Here is a 25,704-nt window from a genome sequence, read left to right as displayed (position 1 = left end):
CATTGTTTAGTGCTTTCAGTTATTACAAAAACTTCAGGTTAGACAACACCAGCAAATGCAATCATGTCAATAAGTAATTCACGGAAAATCTCAAAAAGACTTTGACATCTGCGATTTAATTTGTTATACCTCAAAATACACCGCACTCTTTTAGGATAAGGCGCACAGTGTCAAACCAATGATCTGGTACTTAACTACCCTTTGCAAATATTTGATCATATTGAGTGTCAAAATTTTTTCGTGGAGCTTTTTGGTAAAACAAACTGTTTTGGAAAATATTCCTACCAGGATGTTATATATTCATCCACCTTGCATACAAATAGACAGTGGTGGGTTATCTCCTCTCAGTAATTTCTGAATGTTTCAAAGCTTCTCTAAGAGGTTTCACCGCAATGTGAAATGCCGTTCGGACTCGGCTATAAAAAGGAGGTTCCTTGCCATTGAGCTAAACATGGAATCGGGCAGTACTCAGTGATAAGAGGGAAGTTTACCACCATAGTATCACAATGGACTGAAAAGTCTAAGTGACTATTCAGAAATAACGGGCCGCCACTATACCTAACCTAATACATATTCAATATAAACTAGAAAAGTTTATTGGTTTCGCTGTGGCGACGAATTCTGTTTTTGTGTATAGTGTGCCCATACCATTAGACTCCTTAAAGGCTATTGTGATAAAACTTGGTGAAATTATGTCTCTTTTTTTACAGTTTACACATATAAAGAAATTCATAATCAAAAAAAGCTATACGAAAATATCAATTTTGCACTAGCACTGGTACATTAACACCGCTACTGTTGAAATTATCTCTTTGAAAATATGGCAGAGAAATAACTACTTAGTAGTAAAACATAAGTGGTTAATTAACAACCGATAAATAGTTTTGCAATAGACTCCTTAAACCTAAAATAAAAAATTTTGTGAACGATATAAAGATACGATTTGTATTCGGCTCAAAAAATATAAAATTCTATCTGTATTATGGCGTAAGAATTGAATATTTTTTGAATGCTGTATTTATTTCTTTTACTGAGTGATGTGAAGGAAGCGTTCTTCCATAAAAATCAAAGCCAAAATCTTTCAGCGTCACCAGTTTTAGGTCTAATTATAAAATACTTATTTTCCCTACGTACAGTATAATGATATTTCTTTGGAAATATTAACATAGATCTAGGTTATGTAAACAAATTGTGACAGAAATATTACATGTTCGTTGTCATAAAAATGTATAAGTGATCAATATTTACTTTCGTTCAAATTATTTTCTTACACTAAAAAAATGACCAAATTGCAATTGAGTAATCCAAAGATTGGTCATTTAAATATTTCATTCCGAGTTCCTATAGAGATTTTTGAATTTAAAATCCAAATTTCGTTAAAAAGTTTTACTCTGAATAATTTAAATTCTTAATTTAATAAATCTTATGTTATAATAGAGGGAGGGAAAAGATAGCGCTTATATTTTTTGTTATTTCAACTAAAATATCGAACTCACCTTCTAGCACGTTATCGACGTCATGCCGCAATTTAAATTTTATTTATTTATAGCAAAACCTCCCTTATCGACAAGTAAAACCCAGAAAGGTTAGTTGTTTATGATTCAGAGTTAAACGGTGAATAGAATCCAGTTCATGGAATATTTAACGCTTATCGGTTAGATGAGTACTTGTGCATGCATCAAAATATTATCAACTATTTTTTTTCTATATTTCCCTCTTTCTACAAACCGGATACTCGTAATGAACATCTTTTATATATTCCTACATCATATATTCTCATTGTGTGTTGTATAAATTTGCCTCTTTTCTATAATAAATTTCGATGGGGTATCTAGCCAAGAATAGCTGCAATTTGTTGGTCAAAATGTAAGTACTTCAATTTTTATTAAGATTGCCAGAGCGTATTGTGTGTTTTATGACCACAGAATTATGTTTGTTAATACGCATTTAATCGTAGAAAAAAACATTTTCAAATTAGATTTCAAGAGATTAATACAAATCCAATATTCAGATAAGCAATTTTGAAATTTTAGAGAAAGAAAATTCATTTTCCTCAAGTTCATGGTTCTTGGTTGAAGATAATTGTAGTAATGAATGCTACAAATTCGTGTTTAAAAAAATCTTGCGAATAAAGTGAATTTTGTTTGCATACACAGAAAGAAAAGGGGTTTGTCTTCAATCACAAAATTAATGGATCTAATTAATTTTTAATTGAAATTGCTCAATTTACGGAAATGATAGTATTGATTACCAACGTCAATAAAAAAATTAACTAATACTATTAATTTATGTGATTGTGTTTTGTTTGATTAGAAAAATTAATTAAATGAATTCCATTTTTATTGCTTATTTCTTCAAATTCAATAAAAGTTTTATGAGATTTTTTTTTAGTTTTATGTGTTATTGAGAAAAATAGCCCAACAGTATATGGTGTCCTACAGTGAGTACAAGTCTGCAACTCAAGATACAATCTGCAACTCAAGATACAATCAAAATAATTTTGAATATACGTGTACTCTAATATCCCTCAAAGCATCTAAATGCGATCAATAAACATTGTATTTGATACTTTTGTGCTTAGTCTACTAACAAATTTCTTTGGGAGTATATAAATAACCATTGAGGACGAAGTTAGTTTCAACTCGTATCATGGTGGATGACCTATAGAAATACTACAATGGCTTCATTAGAAGAGTATAATTGAGTGAGTTCAAAAGCAAAAACTGGAAGTGTCTATATGGACGAGGGCGGTTCGGAAACTTCTTAGCCTATCAATGAAAGAGAATAGTTAGTTTTTCAAAAATATTTTTATTTTTCAATAGAATCTCCTGAAACTTCAATACACTTAGTCCAACGCTTTTCTAGCAATTCTATCCCTTGATTAAAATAGTTTTCCTCAAGGTCTTCAAAATAGTGGTTTACAATTGTAATTACATCTTCATTTGAGGTAAAACGCTTGCCAGCATGGAATTTGTTTAGATTTGGGAACAAGTAAAAGTCACTGGGAGCTAAATCAGGAGAATAAGATGGGTGGTCAAGCAACTCGTACTTTAATTCGTTGATTTTAGCCATTGTTAAAACACTCTTGTGCGCTGGTGCGTTGTCTTGACTACAAGTTACTTTTTTCTTTTGTAAGCCAGGACTTTTTTTCTCGAATTTGTACATTTAATTGATCCAAAAAGTTGCAATAGTACTCTGAATTTATTGTTTTATCCTTTTGCAGATAGTCAACCAATAAAATGCCTTTGAAGTCCCAAAAAACCGTTGCCATAACCTTACCAGCCGATTGAATTATTTTTGCCTTTTTTGGGGCACTTCCTCCAGATTCAGTCCATTGTTTGGATTGTTCTTTTGTCTCTGGAGTATAGTGGTGGACCCATATCTCATCAACAGTTATGAAACGACGCTTAAAATCCATTTTATTTAGCTTAAAACGATCCAAAAAATCTTGAGAAATGTTCATTCTTATGCGTTTTTGATAGACTGTTAACAAATGCGGCACCATCTTGCAGAAAGCTTTTTCACCTGTAGCTCTTCATGCAAAATTAAATGGACTCGATCATTTGAGATGCCCATGATATTAGCAATTTCACGCACTTTTATTCGTCGATCATTGAATACCACATCATGCAATTTGGGTGCAATTTCTGTTGTTGTTGCTGTTTTTGGACGTCCACTACGTGGTTCATCTTCAATGCTTGTACGACCACGTTTAAATTCAGCAACCCAATTTTTTACTGTTGCATATGAAGGAGCACTTTCATCTAACACATTTACCATATCATTATGAATTTCTTGTCCCGATAAACTTTTTTATGTAAATATTTAATGACAGCAAGCATTTCTAATTTTTCCATTGTAAAAAAATTGCGGATGCGTCTTTCTGTTTCTATATGAAGGAGTTGCCAGATCGAAACAAAATTTAACATGTGTTCATAACAGAGATGGAAGTTTCCGAAACACTTAACTTTTTTCTGTTTAGACGGCGCTTTTTGTGCTAGAAGGCTAAGAAGTTTCCGAACTGCCCTCGTAATTTAGTTCATTTCGTATCACAATTTCCAAATAGAAATGTGATATTGGAGAAATGTCTATTCCATATAAATTAAGGAACTATAACTAGATATTGAGAATAAGTATATTGATTTTTGTTTAATGGCAGTCCAGGAAGGCGAACGCAATAAATCGGATAAATTTTAATGGTTCTGTGCTTTTCCTTTTACTAAAGGATTTTTATATTTCGATAAAAATATTCAAATTTAGCAATATTTTTTAGATTCTCGGTTGCCAAAGACTAAAAATTAATATTGAAAACAACTTTCTGTAAATGAAAATAATATCTTAATTCCGTTTAAATGAAAATAATATCTTAATTCCGTTCAATGCGAAAAGTCGATATTGAAATTTATAATTTACTCCTAGCTAAATTTATTAAAAACTTTGACAACTGTTCTACACTTATGCGATTTTATATACTGTGAGATTTTGTTTTTCAGTATTTTAGTGTATTGGAAATTTGTCAAACTGCTTATAGTACATATCATTTTGATAGATTTAAATTGAGATATCGTCTATGACTGCACGCACACACGAAAATATTTATCTTTATAGTCATAAAACATATTTGTCATTACCAAGGAAAAAAATATATAGTAGTAACTACCACTGAATCATTCATTATTGCTACTGTGGTTGCTGGTCATTTAAACGATTGCAAATAGAATTTTTATTGAAGTTCTATGTATTGTGTTTACTAGTGTACATTAATGCAGGTCGTCCACTGGATAAAAATGATGTCAAACAATTGTTAGTTCTTTTATAATTGCGTCAAGATTATTACAAACAATTACGCAATAATTTAAATTAGCAACAATGCAGTCTCCTCAGTGCTCTGGATTACATTTTATATAAGTTATTTTTTTAATTATTCTTGTTATATAACACAAGGGAACAATGGTTCTGTTTTTTTTTTTTTTTTTTATTATGGGTTTTATTACAACTGAGTTCAACTCATTAAGCAATTTTTCTATAATACATTTTGTTATATAAAGAATATACATAACATTAATGGCGTTTTCTTTTCTTGTAAAAAATGCGCACTTTTTTTGCATTTTACCCGTAAAATGTACTTTTTAGGTTCTTTTCTAAAAAAACAGGCAAAAGTGCGAAAAGGCTTCGAATTCTGTTGTGAAAATAGCGCCACGCGTAGAGGCAAATTACGGGCATTTTCAGCACTGCCAACAAACGAGAATGCTGCGATTGCCCTGCCTCCTTCTTTGAATTCTTTTCTGCCCACTGAAATGATAGCATTTTTTTAGGTTGCTGGTAACATTTTAAAAATGCGCATTCTGTACAGACAAAATGAAGGCAAAGCACTTTTTTCAGAAAAGAAAACACCATAAGGTTCTGTTGATTAAAAAATTAATATCGTTTTTAAGGTTATTTGGGACGCTGAATCCAAATCTGCACTTGGTTTTTTTTCTATGAGCTCGACTTTTCGAGATATACCGTTATGTTCAAAATTAAAGCACTTCCGCTACATACATTGGAATAACTTCAAAACGGTTCACCATATTAAATAAAAAAATTTGAAAATTCCAAACAATATTCTCTTTAAGCCGTCTTTACATTGTTTTTAAATTTTCCAAGTAGTCTCTAAAACTACTATCGTTCAAGTTTTGAAAAAGAAAATTGAAATTTTTACCAAAAAAATGTTTGTTCTTTAAAAGTTCCTAAAAAAATAAAAATCACAGTTTTGGTTTAGAAACAGTTAGTTAAATCAATTTCGAATAAAATGAGCTTTATTATACATAATCGGTGAACAAATTTTTACTTTGTTCACGATTTACTGTATTGATGTAAATCGTACAAAAATAACATTTTCTAATGGGTAAGTGTTTGTACTCGTATGCAATAAGTTAGTTTTTTTAGTTTTTATGTTAACAAGCGAGTTAAATAAATACAAAAAATCAGAAATCTTCCTCCTGTTTTGGCAAGTTTTTCTGCTGTATCCACTAACAAATTTCTGTGGGTGTAGTTCATTTGTTTACTTTTTCTGTGACTGTTTAATATTTTAGCCTGAAAAAAACAGTGATCCAATGGTAATCTTTGCATGCAGAAACACAGAATTCAGTTTTGAGAGGTCCCGGGTGAAAATTTACTCTTGACTATTGTAGGTCATGGAACAAATACTTTCTTTTGCAACGACATAAGAAATTCTTTTAGACATAAGAAATTTCCCGTGACTATAAATCATTTCCTTTAAAACCTACACTGAAAAAACAGTGAACCCACCAGGAAGAATAATTTTGGTTAATTTAAAAAAAAATTTAATTATTTTTTGGAAAATATTAACTAAACAGTATTACATCGCGCCGATATCATAAAAATAAGTAAATATTTTTCGACAAATTCAAGAAAATTTATTAGACATAATTAATTTTTTTCACTTGTTAAAGAAAATTTTGTAGTTTGAAGGAAAAAATTGGGCTTTAAAATTGCAAGAATGTCTTTAGTGCTATACGAAGTTCACGATGTATGCATTTGTAGTAAAATTTACAAATTCAAATAAGTAATGAACTAGAATTTAGTACGAATTTAGTAAATCATTATGCTTCATGTGTGTATAATATTTTTTAGTTCATTTAACTAACGTACGCAAAAAATTATTAGAGTAAAACATAAATTCATGAACTAAAAGAAAGTTAATTAGCTTTAGTGAAATATAGGGTTCACTTTTTTTGAGTGTAATAACCCCGAATTTATGACAAGCGTGGCAACGATTGTCTCTAATCTGTTTTATTTAGGTTAGGTATAATGGCAGCTGGCTAACGACATATTGTCATAGCCGTATATCTTTGTCTCAATTGCTATTAAATTGTTGCGAATAACTTGTAAACATTTATAATTGAAATAAAGATACCGCTACTACTACACGGACGAAAAATACTGTTTTTCATATGTTTGGGTGTAAAAATTATCCCCCATGTTCGGAAATTCGGAATCGCAAATCGCAAGAATTTATTTCTCTTGTAACGACAAAATGGAGATATTCTCGGAATCCAATACAATTTTAATTTGATCTTCTCAATAAAGATAACTATATTATCAATATTTATGTCTATAAGTTTCAGGCTTAAGAAATTATGGCCAAACAAAAATTTTGCGAATCCGAATTTATAAACATGGGGGTATATGTTTGGAACTCAATTTTTTTTAACACATTATTTTTATGTGCAAGCATATAATGTTCATAAACTAGTATAACATGGGACATAACATTTTTGTAAATATAATATGTTTGGATGCAAATATATATATATATATATATATATATATATATATATATATATATATATATATATATATATATATATATATATATATATATATATATATATATATATATATATATATATATATATATATATATATATATATATATATATATATATATATATATATATATATATATATATATATATTAATTTAGAAATAGCCTATAAACATAAATGTGTTTAAAAAGAGAGACCTAGAGAGTAAGCTGCAAGAATGGAAGTAACGAATTGGCGCCTTAAAAAAACATACACAAAGAAGATTTCATTAAAATTTGTTTCTACCTGTGTATGCCTAAGGTGAAACATAATATTTTTGAACAATACAAACAATATTTTGTTTGGACCAATCCCAATTCTCTTATTATTTGCTTATTATTGGATATTGCCGAAACATTATTATGTTTGTTTTATGTGAACATATTATATGTTTGGAAGCATTTTGAGCCCAAAAATATTATATGCTTGGAATAATTTTCTCCCAAACAAAATAGTGCTAAAAATTATTTCTGCCTAATTGAATATTCCCTCACATCTTTCTCACTTCCACGAGATTTTTTAGTTCTTAGGACCTTTTTCTGTAATACAAACAATGCTGAAGAAATTATTCAATTTTATAAATTTGTCAAATTTTACCTTTCGCCTGGACGGAGAACCGAGGACCATACAGTTTGTAAGCCAACACACTATCCACTCGGCTACGTAGCTGTTATAGTTACCAATAGACAACTATCGTTATAAGTTACATTTATACAGCATAGTTTGCAGCGCCCACGAATCAACAGAAACATACATTTGTTGGCCATGTCGAGCAATGGTTAGCATGTCCGCCTTGCATGCAAAGGGTCCTGGGTTCAATCCCTGCTCCGACCGAACACCAATTTGTTTCTTTTTTTAAAATTATTTTTCATGTTAGCCTGATACTGAAACAGACAATTAACGTCCAAATGCATGATATTTAAATTTTAAAATTATTGTTCGAGCTTTTATGGACAAATTAGATTAAGAAAGAAAACGCCAGATAAAAATCTATACACACCTAGACTTTAATTTATATATTATAATACTAAATTTTTACAATGAAACTTATTAAATATTTACAGTCAGCAGAGAACAGTGCTTGATATAAACGAAATAAACTGAACTTTTGGATAAAATATTAATTTTTTATTGCAAAAATAACAATTTTGTAACAAAAAAATGTTTTTGGTAAAAAACTCTAACAAAAGAAGAAAGTCGAGTATAAACATAAATAATTTTACAATATAAACATAAATTTATTTAGGCGTGAACTATTTTTTACTAGCATTTAACACCATTTTAAATGCATTTAAAATGTATCCTATTTAGAAATACACACAAATATGAATATTTATTATCGATTAATTTTGTACTTAATTTCATTTTTACCTTTAAAGCCAGTATTAAGTTGGCATTGTCGCTCTAAAATGGCAATGTTTTCACGTTTTCTTTTCTTTAATAATTTATTTTAAAGAAGATAAACATTTTCAATTGTTGCTTTGGATCATTCCCCACCAAGTTATAATACAATTTGCCACAAAAGTTATGTTATTCTGCTTTTAGAGATTCGAGTTTTACCGCTAAAATGGAAAATAATTTTAGCGGCAAAACTGGAACTTAATACCTCTTTTATTTTTGAAAATGTCCGTCAACTCCTCTTGGACTACTTATTAATAAAGAGTAACTACACCTATTTTTTTCTGAAGATCCCTTTGTAATTTTTATATATTTTCCACTGGTTTTTTTTAATTACCTTTCTTTCTAAATATTTTGACTTACTCGTCGTAACTTCCGATTTCTTTTGACGAAGCAAGAAAAAACATTGTGCCCATAATGCCAAAATGATAAAACACATGTCCACACTTACTTAAAATGCTGGTCTCAAGGCAAAAACACATGCTGATTTTTTAAATACCTACTCTCTTGGTTCCGAATGTCTATTCTCTTTACTCCGAATACGCAACATTCTTGTCCCAAACATAATATATTCTAACATATTAACATATGCGTCCCAAACATTTAATGCCAGTTTAGGAACATTACATTTTTGCACTTAAATATATAGTGTTTACAAAATTGTGCTCGAAACACATTTTGTTTACATCGGAACATATGAAAAACATATTTTTCTAACAGTGCAGAAAAGAAATTTAAAAATCAACAAAATTCCTTCATAAACGCAGATGTACAATAGGGGTTTTTAGAGTATCCAATACTCGGCAAATACCTACACTGATTAAGAAAAAAATTTACTTTAGACTTATATTAGTTTGACACAAATAAAGCAAAAAGCATTTGACACTCGTAAAGGTTAGTTAGGCTGTTTGAGTTTTTTCTTTTTATTTATTTTTAACTTTTATGCAAATGGGAAAATCTGAAAATAGATAAATATGATTCTTATTATGTTAACTATTATTCAATAATTATAGACTTTAATTTTTATGCTACATTTTATTTAATAAAAAGCCTAAAAACTATACTATTAATAGTATTCGTTAGAGGTGTGCGCGTGACTGAAATTTCACTCGCACTCACGCACATTCACGAAGCACAATATTTATTCACGCACGCTCACGCACGATACGTGTGGTAGCCAATCCCACTCACGTACATTCACGAAATGACATCCAGTACTCACGCACGCTCACTCACGAATTACTTTTAAAGACTCACGTTCACGCACGATTCACGACAATTCACGTGATTCACGACAAATTCACCAGACTCACGACATTTTCCAAACGGAAATCAGCAAAGGTAACAAAATTCATACTATTTTTGAATAGTTCGAGAGCCAAATTAATTTCAGTTAACTTACGAGTGTAAATTAAATCTTGATTATTGTCGTGAGCGTGATTTTGCAGAAATTTTATTCACGCACATTCACGAACCGATTTTATTTCTCACGCACGCTCACGCACGAAATATTTATTTTAGTCCCATTCACGGACATTCACGAGAGTTGCTTTGGATTTTGTCCACGACTCACGTGTGAATCACGCATATCACGAGAATTTCGTGTCACGCGCACACCTCTAGTATTCGTTGTTCCTTGTAGATACCCAGTTCTTGTTACACAATGAAATAACAGGTTGGCTGATAAGTCCCCGGTCTAACAAAGAAAAACACATTGTTTTGTCAAAATTCGTTTTTATTATTCAACATAGTTCCCTTCAAGAGCGATACAACGATTATAACGACCTTCCAATTTTTTGATACCATTTTGGTAGTACTCCTTCGGTTTTGCCTCAAAATAGGCCTCAGTTTCGGCGATCACCTCTTCATTGCAGCCAAATTTTTTCCCTGTGAGCATTCTTTTGAGGTCTGAGAACAAACGTTGTTGTTTTTGGTCAAAAGTCGCTGGGGCCAGATCTGGAGAATACGGTGGGTGGGGAAGCAATTCGAAGCCCAATTCATGAATTTTTGCCATCGTTCTCAATGACTTGTGGCACCGTGCGTTGTCTTGGTGGAACAACACCTTTTTCTCATAAGCGTAGGAAGGCCTCTGTGGAGGGGGCTTAGACCCCCCCCAGAAAAATTTTAGCCCCCCCCCAGAATTTGAAAACCTATTTACGATTTTCCATTTTTATAAAAAATAAACAAGCCCAGCCAAAAAAGCGTTGCCAAAAAAGTAATGAAAATGATCTTTTTGGATCCGGAAGTGGTGCAAAATTGGCGAAGAAGCGATGAATTTAACATGGTATTGTCATAGGACGGAAGTCCTCCATTCCAACAGCCGTTGCACTGAATTTGCATCACTTCTTTAGATGTGATCCGAATTCAATGTTTTGAATGTATATTAAAAAATTCTGTTATATTTTGTCAAATAAATATTTTTTATAATTTTTAATGGATTCTAATGCTTGTCGGAACGTTTGACCTCAAATATTTTTAAAAATTCACAAGTTTTTCAGATTGGATTTAGAATTTTTTTTCGACAAAATTTAAATTATTTGTACCATTTTATGAATTCCTACTTCGTTTTTAAGGTATTTGAAACAAATAACTTAAAATTTCCCATTAAAAGTATGAAAAAACCAAATTATAAAAAATTGAATTTAAAGAACTTCCTGAGTAGTTAAAATAAAGAACATCATTGGGAGTACATCTTCTGGAAGTGCTTTTAAAGTTGTGCCTTTGGAAGAACTACCAATTTTTTTTTGCTGGGAAATGTGTGGAACTACTTTTAGTTGCTTTATTATAAATTAATTTTCGAGTTATTTTAATGTCTAATTTTTTTTATTCATTTTTATGAATAAAAACATTAATTGAAATATAAATAAATGAAATATAAATTTTTAGCTAGGGGGGCTATAGCCCCCCCTAGGAAAATTGTCAAGCTACGCTAATGCTTTTTCTCAGAATCATCAACACGCTCAGAATCATCAACACGTTGTTGTTTTTGGTCAAATGTGAGCTCGCGCGGCACCCATTTTGCACAGAGCTTCCGCATATTCAAATATTGATGAATGATATGACCAACACGTTCCTTTGATATCTTTAAGGCCTCTGCTATCTCGATCAACTCATTTTACGGTCATTCAAAATCATTTTGTGGATTTTTTTTTATGTTTACGTCGGTAACCACATTTTTCGGGCGTCCACTGCCTTCACCGTCCTCCGTGCTCATTTCGCCGCGCTTGAATTTTGCATACCAATCAATTATTGTTGATTTCCCTGGGGCAGAGTCCGGAAACTCATTATCAAGCCAAGTTTTTGCTTCCACCGTATTTTTTCCCTTCAGAAAACAATATTTTATCAAAACACGAAATTCCTTTTTCCATTTTTTTCACAATAACAAAAGTTGCTTCACAAAAAACGCTCTATCTCACAAACTAATTGACTTACAGACGTCAAATTTTGACACGAATCATTTGAAGGTTGGTACTATATAAAAATAATATGCATTTAATACTAGCGACGCCATCTATGTGTCAGACCGGGGACTTATCAGCCAACCTGTTATGATAAGAAAAATAAAAAGGTAAAAAACAACAAATATAGAGATTTTTAGGTCACTTAGACTATTCAATCCATTGTGATACCACATTGATGAACTTCTCTCTTATCACTGAGTGCTGCCCGATTCCATGTTAAGCTCAATGACAAGGGACCTTGTCATTGAGCTTAACGGCGTTCCATATTGCAGTGAAACCACTCAGAGAAGCTTTGAAACCCTCAGAAATGTCACCAGCATTACTGAGGTGGGATAATCCACCGCTGAAAAACTTGTTGGTGTTCGGTCGAAGCAGGAATCGAACCCACGACCTTGTGTATACAATTGAAATGTTTTCAAACACGAAAATGGTAGTATCAATTTCATTTTTAATTAAGCATCAATACTTGATTAAAAAATTAATTAATTAACTAAATTTAAATTAATTTTTTAATTAATTCAATTAAATTTTTAATTGATGTTGATTGCAAAATTCAATAAATTTTTTAATTAAAAAGAAACTATTTTTAATCGCTATACTATATTTCAATCACTTTCTATAACTACTATTAGTCCTTTTTAGTTTGATTCAAAAATTCATAGTTTCAAAAAAATTATTGATTAAGAATTAAAAAAAAATATATCCATTAGTTGTATCAATTAATTTTTTAATTGAAAATTTAAAAAATTCTATCATTGACGTAATCTTTCTAGTTTGATTAAAAGTTTAATAGTATTAACAACGAACACTAGAGGTGTGCGCGTGACACGAAATTCTCGTGATATATATATATATATATATATATATATATATATATGTATATATATATATATATATATATATATATATATATATATATATATATATATATATATATATATATATATATATATATATATATATATATATATATATATATATATATATATATATATATATATATATATATATATATATATATATATATATATATATATATATATATATATATATATATATATATATATATATATATATATATATTGTATAGAATGTTTCCAAAAATCGGATAGTTATTTTAAAAAAGCTCTGCTTTTATGTGAGAAAATTTAAAAAAATTTCAAGCATGCATAGGTTCTTTGGCAACAAGTTTCTGAATCAAATTTATATAAATCTGAATCAAATTTATATAGATAGCACGGTCATGTGAATTTTCTCAAGTAAACTTCAAAGATAAGAAAACAGACACATGATCTCTGAATACTATGATAAAGTCTTTTGACTCAGACAATATAACTTTTTTATCATATGAAGCCATGTGATTCCTATCATCTTTAGTTGAGCATTGGTAACGTTTCGTAATCGTAATGTAAATCGTTATGTAGGTTATGGGAAATTTTCTACATTCCGCTAAGTGTTTCTTACATAATAAACCCTGACTATTATCCAATGAACGTCATCGAAGTTAAAAAAAATATTTCATCTTATTGTGAATTCTTTTATTAGAGTTTTTTTGTACAAAAAAATAGTAAATATTTCATATCCAAGAAATTGGAAAGATTAACAACTAATCGTAAACTTAATTTTCAAATCGGGCTTATTTCGGGGTTATTTTTCGTATTACACTGAATACATCTGTTTTGTGTTTAAATAGCTTAATTACTCAGTCATAGAAGAAACCAAGTATAACATTGCGAACCGGGCAAATCTAAAATTGATGATGTTCAAATAAGTCTTGGATTTTTTGACGTTTTTACAAAATAAGATTTTGCCAAATAAATTGTCATCAAATCAATGTTTTTCCAAATCACAAAAGCTCTTTATTGTTAATTGTAAAATTTCGTTTTGAAGGAAAGTAATGTTTTTTGTTTGAAAATATAAGGATTGTAACATTGTTATAACTGTTTTACAGTTTCGGAGATTCAACTATTATTTAAATTTTGAGAAAAAGACAGTCCAGACCCAAAAACACGAGCCTATTGGTTCATCTGGAATAATAGCAATAATCTAAACTAACCTATCCTATAATATTTTTGTAGCAACACCTCACATTTCGTCATGAACTCATTCTTTGTGACTTACTATTTCATTGCATTTTCGTTCAGTTTAATATTCATAAAGATATTTACTGATAACTACGCCCATACCGTTGCCCTGTCTAAACGGACCTTAAATTGTCATTTATAAAATAAAGAAAATCGCTTTAGGTGAATTGTTCTTCGAGTATGTGCATGACAATTTGTCACGCTATTTTTACATAAAGTGCTTTTAAGTTAAACACATCCCTACAAACCAAAACCCTTTAGAATATAGACGCTCGTACAATTGGTTTAAAATATAATATAGTATGTACAGGGTACCTAACATGACGTGTTATCAAATTCACACCGCACATATCCATCAATCTTAATTAATAAACAAAATTTATGGAGAGCTCTACCACCTCAAAGTGAACGAAATGTTTGTTAAACTAATTGCCGCGCCGTATAACATATTATATAATTTTTAATTTATTTGAATATTACATCCCAAACATTTATTTTTTTAGAAAATATTTAATTAGATAAGCAATCAGCAACCTACATTTTCATTTAAACCTATAGCGGCGTTGAGGCCAAATTTTATTGTATGATGTAAATTTTTGAAATAAAAAATAAATGTCATCTAAAAACATATGAACATTTTAATTGGCATTTTGTAACTACTTTCAGTTTTTGTTTTTTATGCAACATACAATGTATTGAAAATTTTGTATTCTTTTCGAGATTTTACCTGATTTTTTATATTTTACATTCATTATTGTATTTCTATTTTTTTAAATACATCACTAATGTTTTTGGAACAATCTGGTGGTTCAACAGAAGGAAATAATCGGTACTTTTAGTTAATGTGGTATCACAATGGACTGAATAGTCTGGGATGCTAGATGTGCTCTTCTAAAGAGCACATGTGCTCTTTTTTACAAAATGTGCTCTTAAAGCAAGATTGGCCAGAAGAGCACGCAAGAGTGCTCTATTTTTAGTTAAGTACTCTTTTTGTGCTCTTTGTATGCATCACAACAAATATTACTCCAACGCGATTCAATAAATGGTAAAAGTAAACTGAATTTTCCTACGCCGTTATTTTCTAATAGTGTTTTACTTGATATAGCAGAGTCGAAGAAGAGCACGCCGATGTTGCTTCTTCACATTGTACTCTGTTTTAAATGTAAACAAACTTCTTTCAATAACATTTTTCACAAAAACACCAAACAAATGACTTAGAAAGTATTGTAAGAAAATTACCTTGAGTTGAAAGTGGTTTATTTTATGTATATGTTATGAACCTTTTTTATGTTTAAATGAATTATTATGGAATTAAATGTTTTTATTTTATTTGAAAAAGTTTGCTCTTTTTATAAACTGAATGTGCTCTTCTTGCCTCTTCAAAATCTGGCGTACCTAAGTCTAAGTGTGTCTGAAACTTAATCGAGCTGCCACTTTAACCTTACCATCACTTTAGTAATGTTATTTTCATATTTGTCGCAGATTTAATTCTTTTATGTCGAAAATATCGACTTTTTCACTTCCCATCTCAGTTTCACAGTATAAAAAAATGGAAGTTCCTTTTAAGTTATTAATTTTAAAGGACATCCAAAAATGATCTTCTGGAGATGAATTTAATTTCCACTTAACGAGTAGTTCTTTTGCGGTGTTATATAAAAATCCTTTGTTTTACGCAGTTTTACCATTTCTAAATTTCTAAATTTTATTGTATATAAAACACAGCAAGATAAATAAAACAATAGAAATTTCCAAAAAAAATATTTCAAAAGTGTACCGATCCATTTTCGGCAGACTTAGAATTTGCGATCAAATATTGGGTATTTATTATTATTCAAAAAGTCTTTACGTAGAGATAATGGCGAAAAAGTTAAGAAAAAGTTTATTTTCTTCCTATTTTTTTAATGAAATAGCATCACATCCGAAAAAAAATCAATGAGGTGGATGCTTAAAATGATGATTTTCATGTTCTAACATATTATGCAAATTATAAGTTTGCAGATAAAAATAGGGCGTTGCGTTCCAAACATATAATTTTTACACAGAAACATTTAAAAAACATTTTTTCGTCCATGTATGTTTATATCATGTTTATGAGCTTTTTTGTGTATCGCCTGAACTTCATTGTTTTAATGAAGTAACAAATTTAATTTATAACCAAAAAATCAGCACCCTAGTTGAACGAAAGTGCTAGTTTTGCTATAGAGAAATCGGGGTTTAGAGAATTGTGTCCATTGTGATGCGACATGTGGTGAACTTCTCTCTTGTCACTGCCCCATTCTATATTTAGCTCAATGATAAGAGGTACCTCATTCCTGAAACACCAAGCTTTGAGGCACTAAGAAATGCCAATGCTACTGAGATGAGAGAAACCATCTCTAAAAAACTTTTTGGTGTATCACCAAAACTGGGACAGAACTCACCCAAGACGGCATCTGATTAAATGCGCACTGTATCTTTTAAAATACAACCAGAAAAAAATCTTACGTCTTAAAATTTCGATCGAATTCTATGAAATCAAGTTTGTTGTATTTAATACATCATAAAGCTATTCTATTTCTAAAAATATGCTTTTCCGTACCAAAAATTTAAAAACCTACAAATTGCAAGTTAAATAATATTTACCATAGATGATTGTAATGTTGGTAAAAAAAAAACTAAGTAGTGTAAAAATAACTCTATTCTCTATCCTCCACTAAAAACAAATTGTATATTTGTTAATAAAAACTTAGTCTAATGCGCACTGTATTTTTTAAATGCAACCACAATTTTTTCACAAAAACACATAATGTTTGTTTGAAAAATAAAAATAATGTGGTATGCCGATGCTCTTTATTTACCATTTTGAATATTATATATTTTTTCGGAGGAATCGGTGATCTTGTGCATTTAAGAGTTAAAAATATTGTTTTGTGGATTTCTCATTTACCTGCGCTGTATTAAATGAAGGGGAAATATCTCTTACCTTGTGTGTCCACAAGAATTATCTTATCGCAAAAATACAGTAAATTGGACGAATGTATTTTAGAGTATTACAGTAAATTGGACGAATGTATTTTAGAGTATTATCAAGAAAGCAAACTAATCATATACATTTCGGGGTTTTCCTAAGAAATCATTGCATAATTTTTTGGAATTGGAAATATTTTTGTTTAATTTAAAAGGTTTATGTCATATAATTAAAATTACTAAACTTAAACTTCCTGATTAGTTCACTTTTTCTGAGTGTAAAAACAATTTTTTGTGTACCTAAATAAATAATATTTTAAGAAAGCTACAAACGCAAAACGACTGACAAAAAAATTCTCACATCGTATTGCGAATATGGTCAAGAAAGGTCGTAAACATTCTAATAAAAATAAACTCAATTCTAATAAAATCGTGATTTTTTAATAGGTGTGAACGAATGGGCGAAAACAAAACATCCATCGGCCTCCACACCCTCATTGGCAGACAGATATGCCCAAATAGACCTAAACTATGAAAATGGAAAAACAAGGGAAACCTAAGGAATTTATGGCATTTTTAACTCTGGTACCTGGTCTTTGAGCAAAGTGTGCAAATGTAGCATTGTAACCCATTCTAGTTAGATGTGCGATATTTCTTTGTCAAATTAGAAACTTTGTTTGAACATTGAACCAAAATTAATATACATGTGTAGAGTACTTTTTTTCAATTACAATGTCCGAAGGAAACATACAACGGGCAATTCCTATATCATGGATATGACGTAATTTTTTAATCACACTCGAAGAAAATTTAATTCCATATAGCAAACAATTGGGTAAACGATTTTATAAGCTATAAAGAATATAGAATTGAATTTTGACAAATTAATCAACCACGGCAGCTAGTAAACTAAAGCCACACTGAAAAAAATATTGACCTAACAATTTAGGAGGAGCTAAATTGTAGGACACCCAATTTACACAACATACACAAAAAATTCTTTAAAATAAAGAAATTTTAACTTAAAGTTTAAATCATTCCTTTATATTTTTTATATAAATTTAGGACACAAATCTTCAAAATTTGCGATACTCCGTTAAAGTCGTATTTCTCTGAAGTAAAGCAAATTTTCCTTAGTTTTTCCAAGTAAACTTGTTTGAGTGTATATGCTCGAATGAAATCGATCATGTCTACCATTAATTTGTCTCTGGGTGCGTATTTAGTCCGGCCATTTATGCACTGAAAAAACAGTGAACCTTTTTTCCATTGCAAAATGAACTAAACTGTAGTAATATTGACCATGATTTAGCCCTTAAGATTTTTTCAACTTGTCTAGTTTCTGTCTAATTCTCTTAAATTTTAGGTCATCTATAACATTGTATTTTAGTTCATTTTTACAACACCATAAGATTTATATACCCCTACCAAGTTAAGAAGTCAGTATTATTTTGGTTTACTTGCTTATTTTTTGCGAAACCCGATAATAAAAAGTGGTTAACAGTCTCTTTAAAATGTAGACGACTAAACTATTTTTAAATCAATAATTCCACAGTACAGAGAAATTATATAATTAAAGGAACAACAAACCGTTTTACTATTATGAAAATTTTCATACATTAAAATTAAACTTTCTTTAAGCAAAAGTACTTTATTATAAAAACCTATGATGAAATTTTTTAATACAATGTTTTTGTGAATAAAAATTATGACCACGTGGAACAAGAAAGTAGTTTATTTTAACTCGCTTTTTGGACATTTTTACTTTTCCTAAGTTTTTTATTTATCGTAAGTATATTTTTCACATATCTTGCTGAAAAAATGGAAGGAATAATGAAAATTGTTAAAAATTAACATGTAATAAAATATAATTTTATAGCTCTTTAAATTAGCTTGTAACTTACACCCAAAGAAATTTGTTAGTAGGGACAGCAGAAAAGTCTGCTAAAACAGCAGAAAGTCTGCTGAAAAAGGGACAGCAGTCATTGTTTGCTGATATAGCAAACATTTCCTGCTATTTTTGAAGCTCGATTACACTAAAACATGTTTTATTTTGGCTAAAACAAATAAAAATGTCAACTTAGGAGCTATCTTAACATAATTAACACAATATTTTATGAATATCTATAGTATTTGACCAAAAATCTGAATATTTATCGAATTGAGGCATAACAGTAAACAAAATGTTTGCTGATCGTATTTAGGAGCTTGTAAGTATATTACAGTGCAAAAAATACCAAAAACTACTTTTGGTTCTTAAATAGGCTTTGGGGAAAATTGTATAACCTAAAAATTTTATAAATTGTTGTTCATTTCGCCCTGATGTACAATAATATAACAGCAGACATCGACTGCTGTTTTTAGCTGACTTTTTTCTATGAGTGTACCATATTTGGGGGCATTTTATTAAATGGTGTAAGGAATTCAACTTTTCTTAGGTAAACGTACCTGGAACAATTAGAGAAATTATGATTTAAGTAATATATTAACTCATAAAACTATGTTGTTATCGATGTGAAGGATATAATACAATAACTATTCTTGTTAACTATTCTAATTAAAGAAATAATATGCATAAAAATACTAAATATTCTGGTTAAAAGAATGTTAAAGAAAGCTTTCCAATTCATAAAAATGTTTCCAAATTATTATTCTGAAATTAAATATTTGTTTTGCATTAAAAATATTAAATTGGTTTCCAAAAATATTTGATTAAAGTAATACTAAAATAAGGTATTAAAAACCTGTAATTTTGATAATAAAAAGGTCGTAAAAATGTAAATATTCTAGTGAAAAGAAAGCCAATTTTTAAAAGAAAAAATTCCACTTCTCTATTAGATTATACGCTAAGGAGAAATATAAAAATTTGCCCGAATCCATCTGGGGTTGCTCTTAAATTAAATATTTTTTTACAACAAAGAAAAACATGAAACTGGTTTAAAAAAAATAATAATAATTAGCAAATAATAATATACATAAAGAACGTTATTTTTTAAAAGAAAACCACATTGAAAAAATAACACTTACCTATTTATGATTAAACTATACGCTGAGGTGTAACAAACAATTTTCCAAATTCATCTGGAGTTACTCTGAAATTGAATATTTATTTTTTTACATTGAATAATAAAAATTAAATTAGATAAAACAATTTCAATATACTTTCCATTTCAGCATTTTTTCCTAAATATTGAACATTCTTAATAACTTTTTTCTAAGCTACCGATCATCACTTCGCCATCGTACATCTCATCGCTAAAATATTAATAACTTTCATTTAAAAGTTTTAATAAACACACACCAATATATGTCTCAAAAAAAAAAAACAAAATATTCCATACCTTTATATTCCCTTGTTACATACTTGCTAAAAAGATGCAACAGCCCACGCCAACTATAAAACTGAAGCATGCCAAACAAAAGCAAGCAATACCAAAACATTCCTACAACAACAAAAACACATGTGCCTTCATTGAAAACAACACCTCATCCAGACAAATAAAGCATTCGCGAATAATAAACACAAACCACTGGAAGAACAAAAAACAACCCCACGCTCAGATATACACAACATCTCCATCACTCGCTACCATTTCTCATTATTGCATTGCATGCTCTCACTCTCAAAAAAATTCAAGTAACATCATCTTTACATTAAACATATTCCACTTTGACGAGAAAGATCTCTGTACTATGCATTAGTTCATCGCATCTGTCCACAATTTACTCTAAAATCCATACTCTTAAATGCATATCAGTATAAGAACGATGAAACGTTTAACTTAAAATTAGCAAAAACTTCATGAAATGATATCTACCCATTTTTGACGAAAATGTCTATAAATTTAATTACATGTGAACTAAAAATATTTCATTGTACCAATATTGTACCAACTATTATTAACTATAGGAATTGCCAGTAAGAAATTGCTATCCGCTTTCAAGTTCAATTTTCGTAAAAAAGTATTTTCTCATACAAAAACTCTTTATAGTAAATTACACTTATTATTTAGAAAGTATTTTACATTTCATAAGTAGTTTTATAGTATGACGTAAGAATTTTTAACTACCAGTTAAGAAAATTTTTAGGGAAATTTCCATCGTATTTTGTAGGGTATGAATTAAACGATTGCTACTTAAAATTTGTAAAATTTCCTTTCGAGTAGTTAATTTTCGTCATAAGCGTAGGAAGGCCTCTGGGGAGGGGGCTTAGACCCCCCCAGAAAAAATTTACCCCCCAGAATTTGAAAACCTATTTACGATTTTACATTTTTATAAAAATTAAACAAGTATATACAACCGCACAAAGTTCCGATGGCAATGTTTGAAGTCTGATATTTATGAAATAGAGCTATGATTGAACTTATGGTTTAGTTTAATAACTAAAGCTCCTTTATTATATTGTTTAGCCTGGTTTAGTCATCTTAATTAAAAAATAGTAATTGGTATTAAAACTATTCTTTCATAAATTAATATCTTAATAATGCTACAAAAAAGCGTCGCCAAAAAAGAAGTGAAAATGTTCTTTTTGGGTCCGGAAGTGGTGCAAAATTGGCGGAGAAGCGATGAATGTACACTGAAAAAAATATTGTCGTGAGGTCAAAGATTTCATGTCTTTAAAATACGAATACAAATTTTGCTTAGCATAGAAGACGCATTTCTCTAAAATAAAGTTATTTTCCTCGTCCAAAAGTCGATAAACTTTTCAATGAAGTCATATTGTCCTTATAATTAAGTGATTTGACTTAAAAATGGGTATCTTAACATGAAAGAAAAAATTTATAGGCTAAGGTCAACTTGACTTTAATAATTCCGAAAAATTCTTTAAATTTAATGAAATTGTCTTTAAATTTGTTGTCTTTTTGCATCTTGACTACAAAGCAAAAAATCGTTCAAATATAGGACATGTTTTTCAAAACTTTATTTTAAAGAAGTTTTTTACTTTAAACATAGCATAATTTCTACTGGAAGTCGAGTCCTAATTTGGAAAATAAAGTTGCCGTTAACTCGTTTTTAAAGGATTTTGGTAGCATATGAAGAAAAAAAGCTGAGAAAGCGAAAAATTAAAATTTGTTTCCTAGAAGCAAGTACACAAAACCTAATTTTAAAAGATAATTGTGTCTTAAAAGTATCCTTACTTTTATTCTCCGCTTCTTTGGCTCGGAATCAATACCAAATTTTTTAAAGTAAAGCCAAAATCTTTGGAACCGTGTATGCTTTTTTTCAGTGTAATAGGAACTCGTCGTAGAACGAATGTCCAACGTTTCAACAGCCGTTGCAATAAATTTGCATCACTTCTTAAAAAATTGTGTGATATTTTCCCAAATAAATAATTTTTATTTATTCGTTTTTTATTTGATTTTTGGTCGACCTTTTGTTAGAATTATATAAGTATTTATAAAGACCTCGAGCTTCAAGAAACATTAATTTGTAATAATTTTTATATTTGTTTGAATATTTTTTATTTATTTTGTTTCTTATTCGATCTTTTTCTGTTTTAATAAAAATGCTTTATTTTGTCAAGCTTGAGATCTATTTTGTTTTTATTCTTTTCAATTCATCCGTCCTAATATTTCGCAATTTTCGAAATAAGTTTACATACGAACATGACAAAGAATTTATTTGTCAAAGTACTTAAATTTTGTATAATGGATAATAGATATTTTCAATATGACGGCAAAATATACAAACAGAAAAGAGGGTTACCTATGGGATCTCCAGCTTCCCCCATCGTGGCGGACATAATGATGGAAAAACTACTGGACGAAAGTTTGAGGAAACTTACACAAAAACCAAAAATAATAACTAAATATGTGGACGACTTATTTGCTATCATTAAGGAAACGGAAATTGAAAGCACCCTGACAACACTCAACAACTACCACAGCAACATCCGATTTACTATGGAACTGGAAGAAGACGGAAAATTACCATATTTGGACATATTGATACTTAGAAATAAGAAAAATATAACTTTGGACTGGTATCAGAAAAACACGGCGTCAGGGAGAATTATGAATTTTTATTCAAAACATCCTAAGAGAATAATAATTAATACAGCCCAAAATCTAATTAACAGAGTTCTTTCCATCAGTGACAAACGATTCCATCAAGACAACAAGAAAATACTACAAAGGATACTAGAAGAGAATAATTTCCCTAAGAACATAATCAAGAATTTAATAACATCCTTTAAACCACGCACGGAAAAAAGAGACATTGAAAAACCGACAGAAAAAATCTTCAAATCTTTAATATATATACCAGGAATATCGGAAAGAATAACGAAATCCAACATTTTTGACAAGAACAAATATGACTTAGCACACAAATCCAATAATACAGTTAAAAAATTATTTACCAACATCAAGGACAAAATTCCAAAAACGGAAACACCGAATGTGATTTATGAAATTCCATGCGAAGGAAATGCAGTAGAAAAATGTAAAATGGTGTATATTGGAACCACAAAAAAACAAATTAAAAACAAGAATATCAGGTCATAAATCTGATATAAAAACTCGCAGCAACTCTAAACTACAAAAAACCGCGTTGGCAGCCCACTGTGCAACAACCAAACTTCAATGATGTCCGCATATTACAGCAAGAAAATAATACCAACAAAAGATACACATTAGAAATGCTGCACATCAATAATGTACCCACAAAAAGAAGAATGAATTACAAAACAGATACAGACAACATCTCCCACATATACAGACATATGGTATGCAAAAATGATCATTGACAGGCAAAGAACAATTCGAACAACAACATCAGCCAACAGTGCAATAGCGAAAGCTGACGAGAGCAGTGATGCTCTAATAAGAATTTTGTGTAGTGATTGACGCATATGTAAGTTAGAGATAATAGCTACGACTTGACATTTATGATAGCCTGGTAGACGATGTTTAGAATAAGATGTTTTATGATGTACTATGTATGTGAAATTTGTATTAATTGTTTAATTTAAACTTAATTAATTAATATTATAACAAATGTTTATAGATAATTAATGAATTTAAACTTAATTGATTAATCAATATTATAACAAATGTTTATAGATCATACACCTCTGATGAAGCAATTCAAAGAAAATTGCGAAATATTAGGACGGATGAATTGAAAAGAATAAAAACAAAATAGATCTCAAGTTTGAATATTTTCAAAAATGATCGATTTTTCTATAATAGATTTAGCATTTTTGTGGCAAAATTTGAATAATTTTTACCATTTTATTTATTCTTACTCATTTTTTAAACTATTTGAAAAAATAAAACAAAAATTACGCATTAAAATATGAAAAAACTGAAGTAAAAAACTTCCTGTGTAGTTAATATAATTAACTTCTTTGTGAGGACATTTTTGGAAGTGCTTTTAAAGTTGTGCCTTTAAAACAAATCCCAATTTTTTTTGCTGGGAAAAGTGTGGAACTACTTTTAGTTGCTTTATTATATATTATTTTGATGTCTTTTTTCATACATTTTTATGAAATAAAACAATAATTGAACCTATAAGTTCAGTCTATAAATTTTTAGCTAGGGGGCTATAGCCCCCCCTAGGAAAGTTGTCTAGCTACGCTAATGATTTTCATTAAAGGTACGAAAAATGAACTAAAACTCAGGAAAATTCTTGTAATAAATTATTGTAAAAATCTGCTTAAATTTACCAGACACTTTTTTCTGTGTGTCATTCTACATTCATATATCATAGTTTTTGCGACAAAAAGACAAACACGGCGGCCAATATGTTTGTAGGGAAATATCGTTGGTCTCTTTACCAATATTTATATGCGTACATTCACATTTTGTAATTTTCTTCATTACCATCTAAGTAAAAATTATTGTTATTAATTGTTTTTTTTTTTCAGGGTTTTTGGTTAAAACGCCTTCATCATGGGGGACATGTTTCGAAGTGAAGAGATGGCCTTGTGCCAGATGTTCATACAGCCAGAAGCAGCATACACTTCAGTTTCCGAATTGGGTGAAACAGGATGTGTACAGTTTCGCGATGTAAGTTTCCAAAATCACTATTTTTCTCGAATTAGTTTACGATTTAAGACCGTAGAAAAATGCATCTAGAGATAAACATTCCTATCAGGTACGTACACGGACGAAAAAGACTGGTTTTCATATGTTTGGGTATAAAAATTATATGTTTGGAACTCAAATTTTTTAACAATATTTTTAAGTGCAAGCATACAATGTTCATAAACTAGCATAACATTTTGGGGACATATATGTTAAAATGTTAGAACATATTATGTTTGGGACATAAAATGTTTGTAAATATAATATGCTTGTATGCGAACGTATATTAATTTAGAAATAGCCTATAAACATATATGTGATTAGAAATAGTTTCAGAGCCAGATAACTCTTTTTTATGGTAATGATGGACCTTTTCGGAAACGCAATGTTGCGCTTCAACTGCTGCGCAACTTTGATT

General features: G+C 29.7%; 2 protein-coding genes and 1 long non-coding RNA gene across 3 annotated transcripts in view; 2 read left to right on the top strand and 1 right to left on the bottom strand.

Annotated features, from left to right (window-relative positions):
* LOC142221641 (uncharacterized) overlaps window positions 1-1,645 on the bottom strand; it is a 51,826-nt gene extending 50,181 nt beyond the window's left edge. Inside the window, exon 1 of the long non-coding RNA XR_012718167.1 lies at window positions 1,497-1,645. This is a non-coding gene — a long non-coding RNA (uncharacterized LOC142221641). The remainder of the gene's footprint in view (window positions 1-1,496) is intronic.
* The window catches only part of LOC142221639 (V-type proton ATPase 116 kDa subunit a 1-like), a 40,204-nt gene that overhangs the window by 2,930 nt on the left and 11,570 nt on the right, over window positions 1-25,704 (top strand). The window contains exon 2 of the mRNA XM_075291397.1: window positions 25,127-25,268. Coding sequence (XP_075147512.1) covers window positions 25,152-25,268 — 117 coding nt within the window. The 5' untranslated portion in view covers window positions 25,127-25,151. The remainder of the gene's footprint in view (window positions 1-25,126; window positions 25,269-25,704) is intronic.
* Window positions 22,905-23,762, top strand: LOC142230825 (uncharacterized). The gene has a single exon (XM_075301451.1). It carries the CDS (start codon window positions 22,905-22,907, stop codon window positions 23,760-23,762), a length of 858 nt encoding a protein of 285 aa, XP_075157566.1.

The sequence above is a fragment of the Haematobia irritans genome, chromosome 1 (assembly GCF_050003625.1).
Source record: "Haematobia irritans isolate KBUSLIRL chromosome 1, ASM5000362v1, whole genome shotgun sequence".
Lineage (NCBI taxonomy): Eukaryota > Metazoa > Arthropoda > Insecta > Diptera > Muscidae > Haematobia > Haematobia irritans.
The sequence above is the reverse complement of the archived record's forward strand: the minus strand, read 5'-3'. Positions and strand labels throughout refer to the sequence as shown.

Coding starts and splice junctions, on each gene's coding strand:
- LOC142230825 (XM_075301451.1), top strand. CDS start 22,905: ATGGATAATAGATATTTTCAATATGACGGCAAAATATACAAACAGAAA.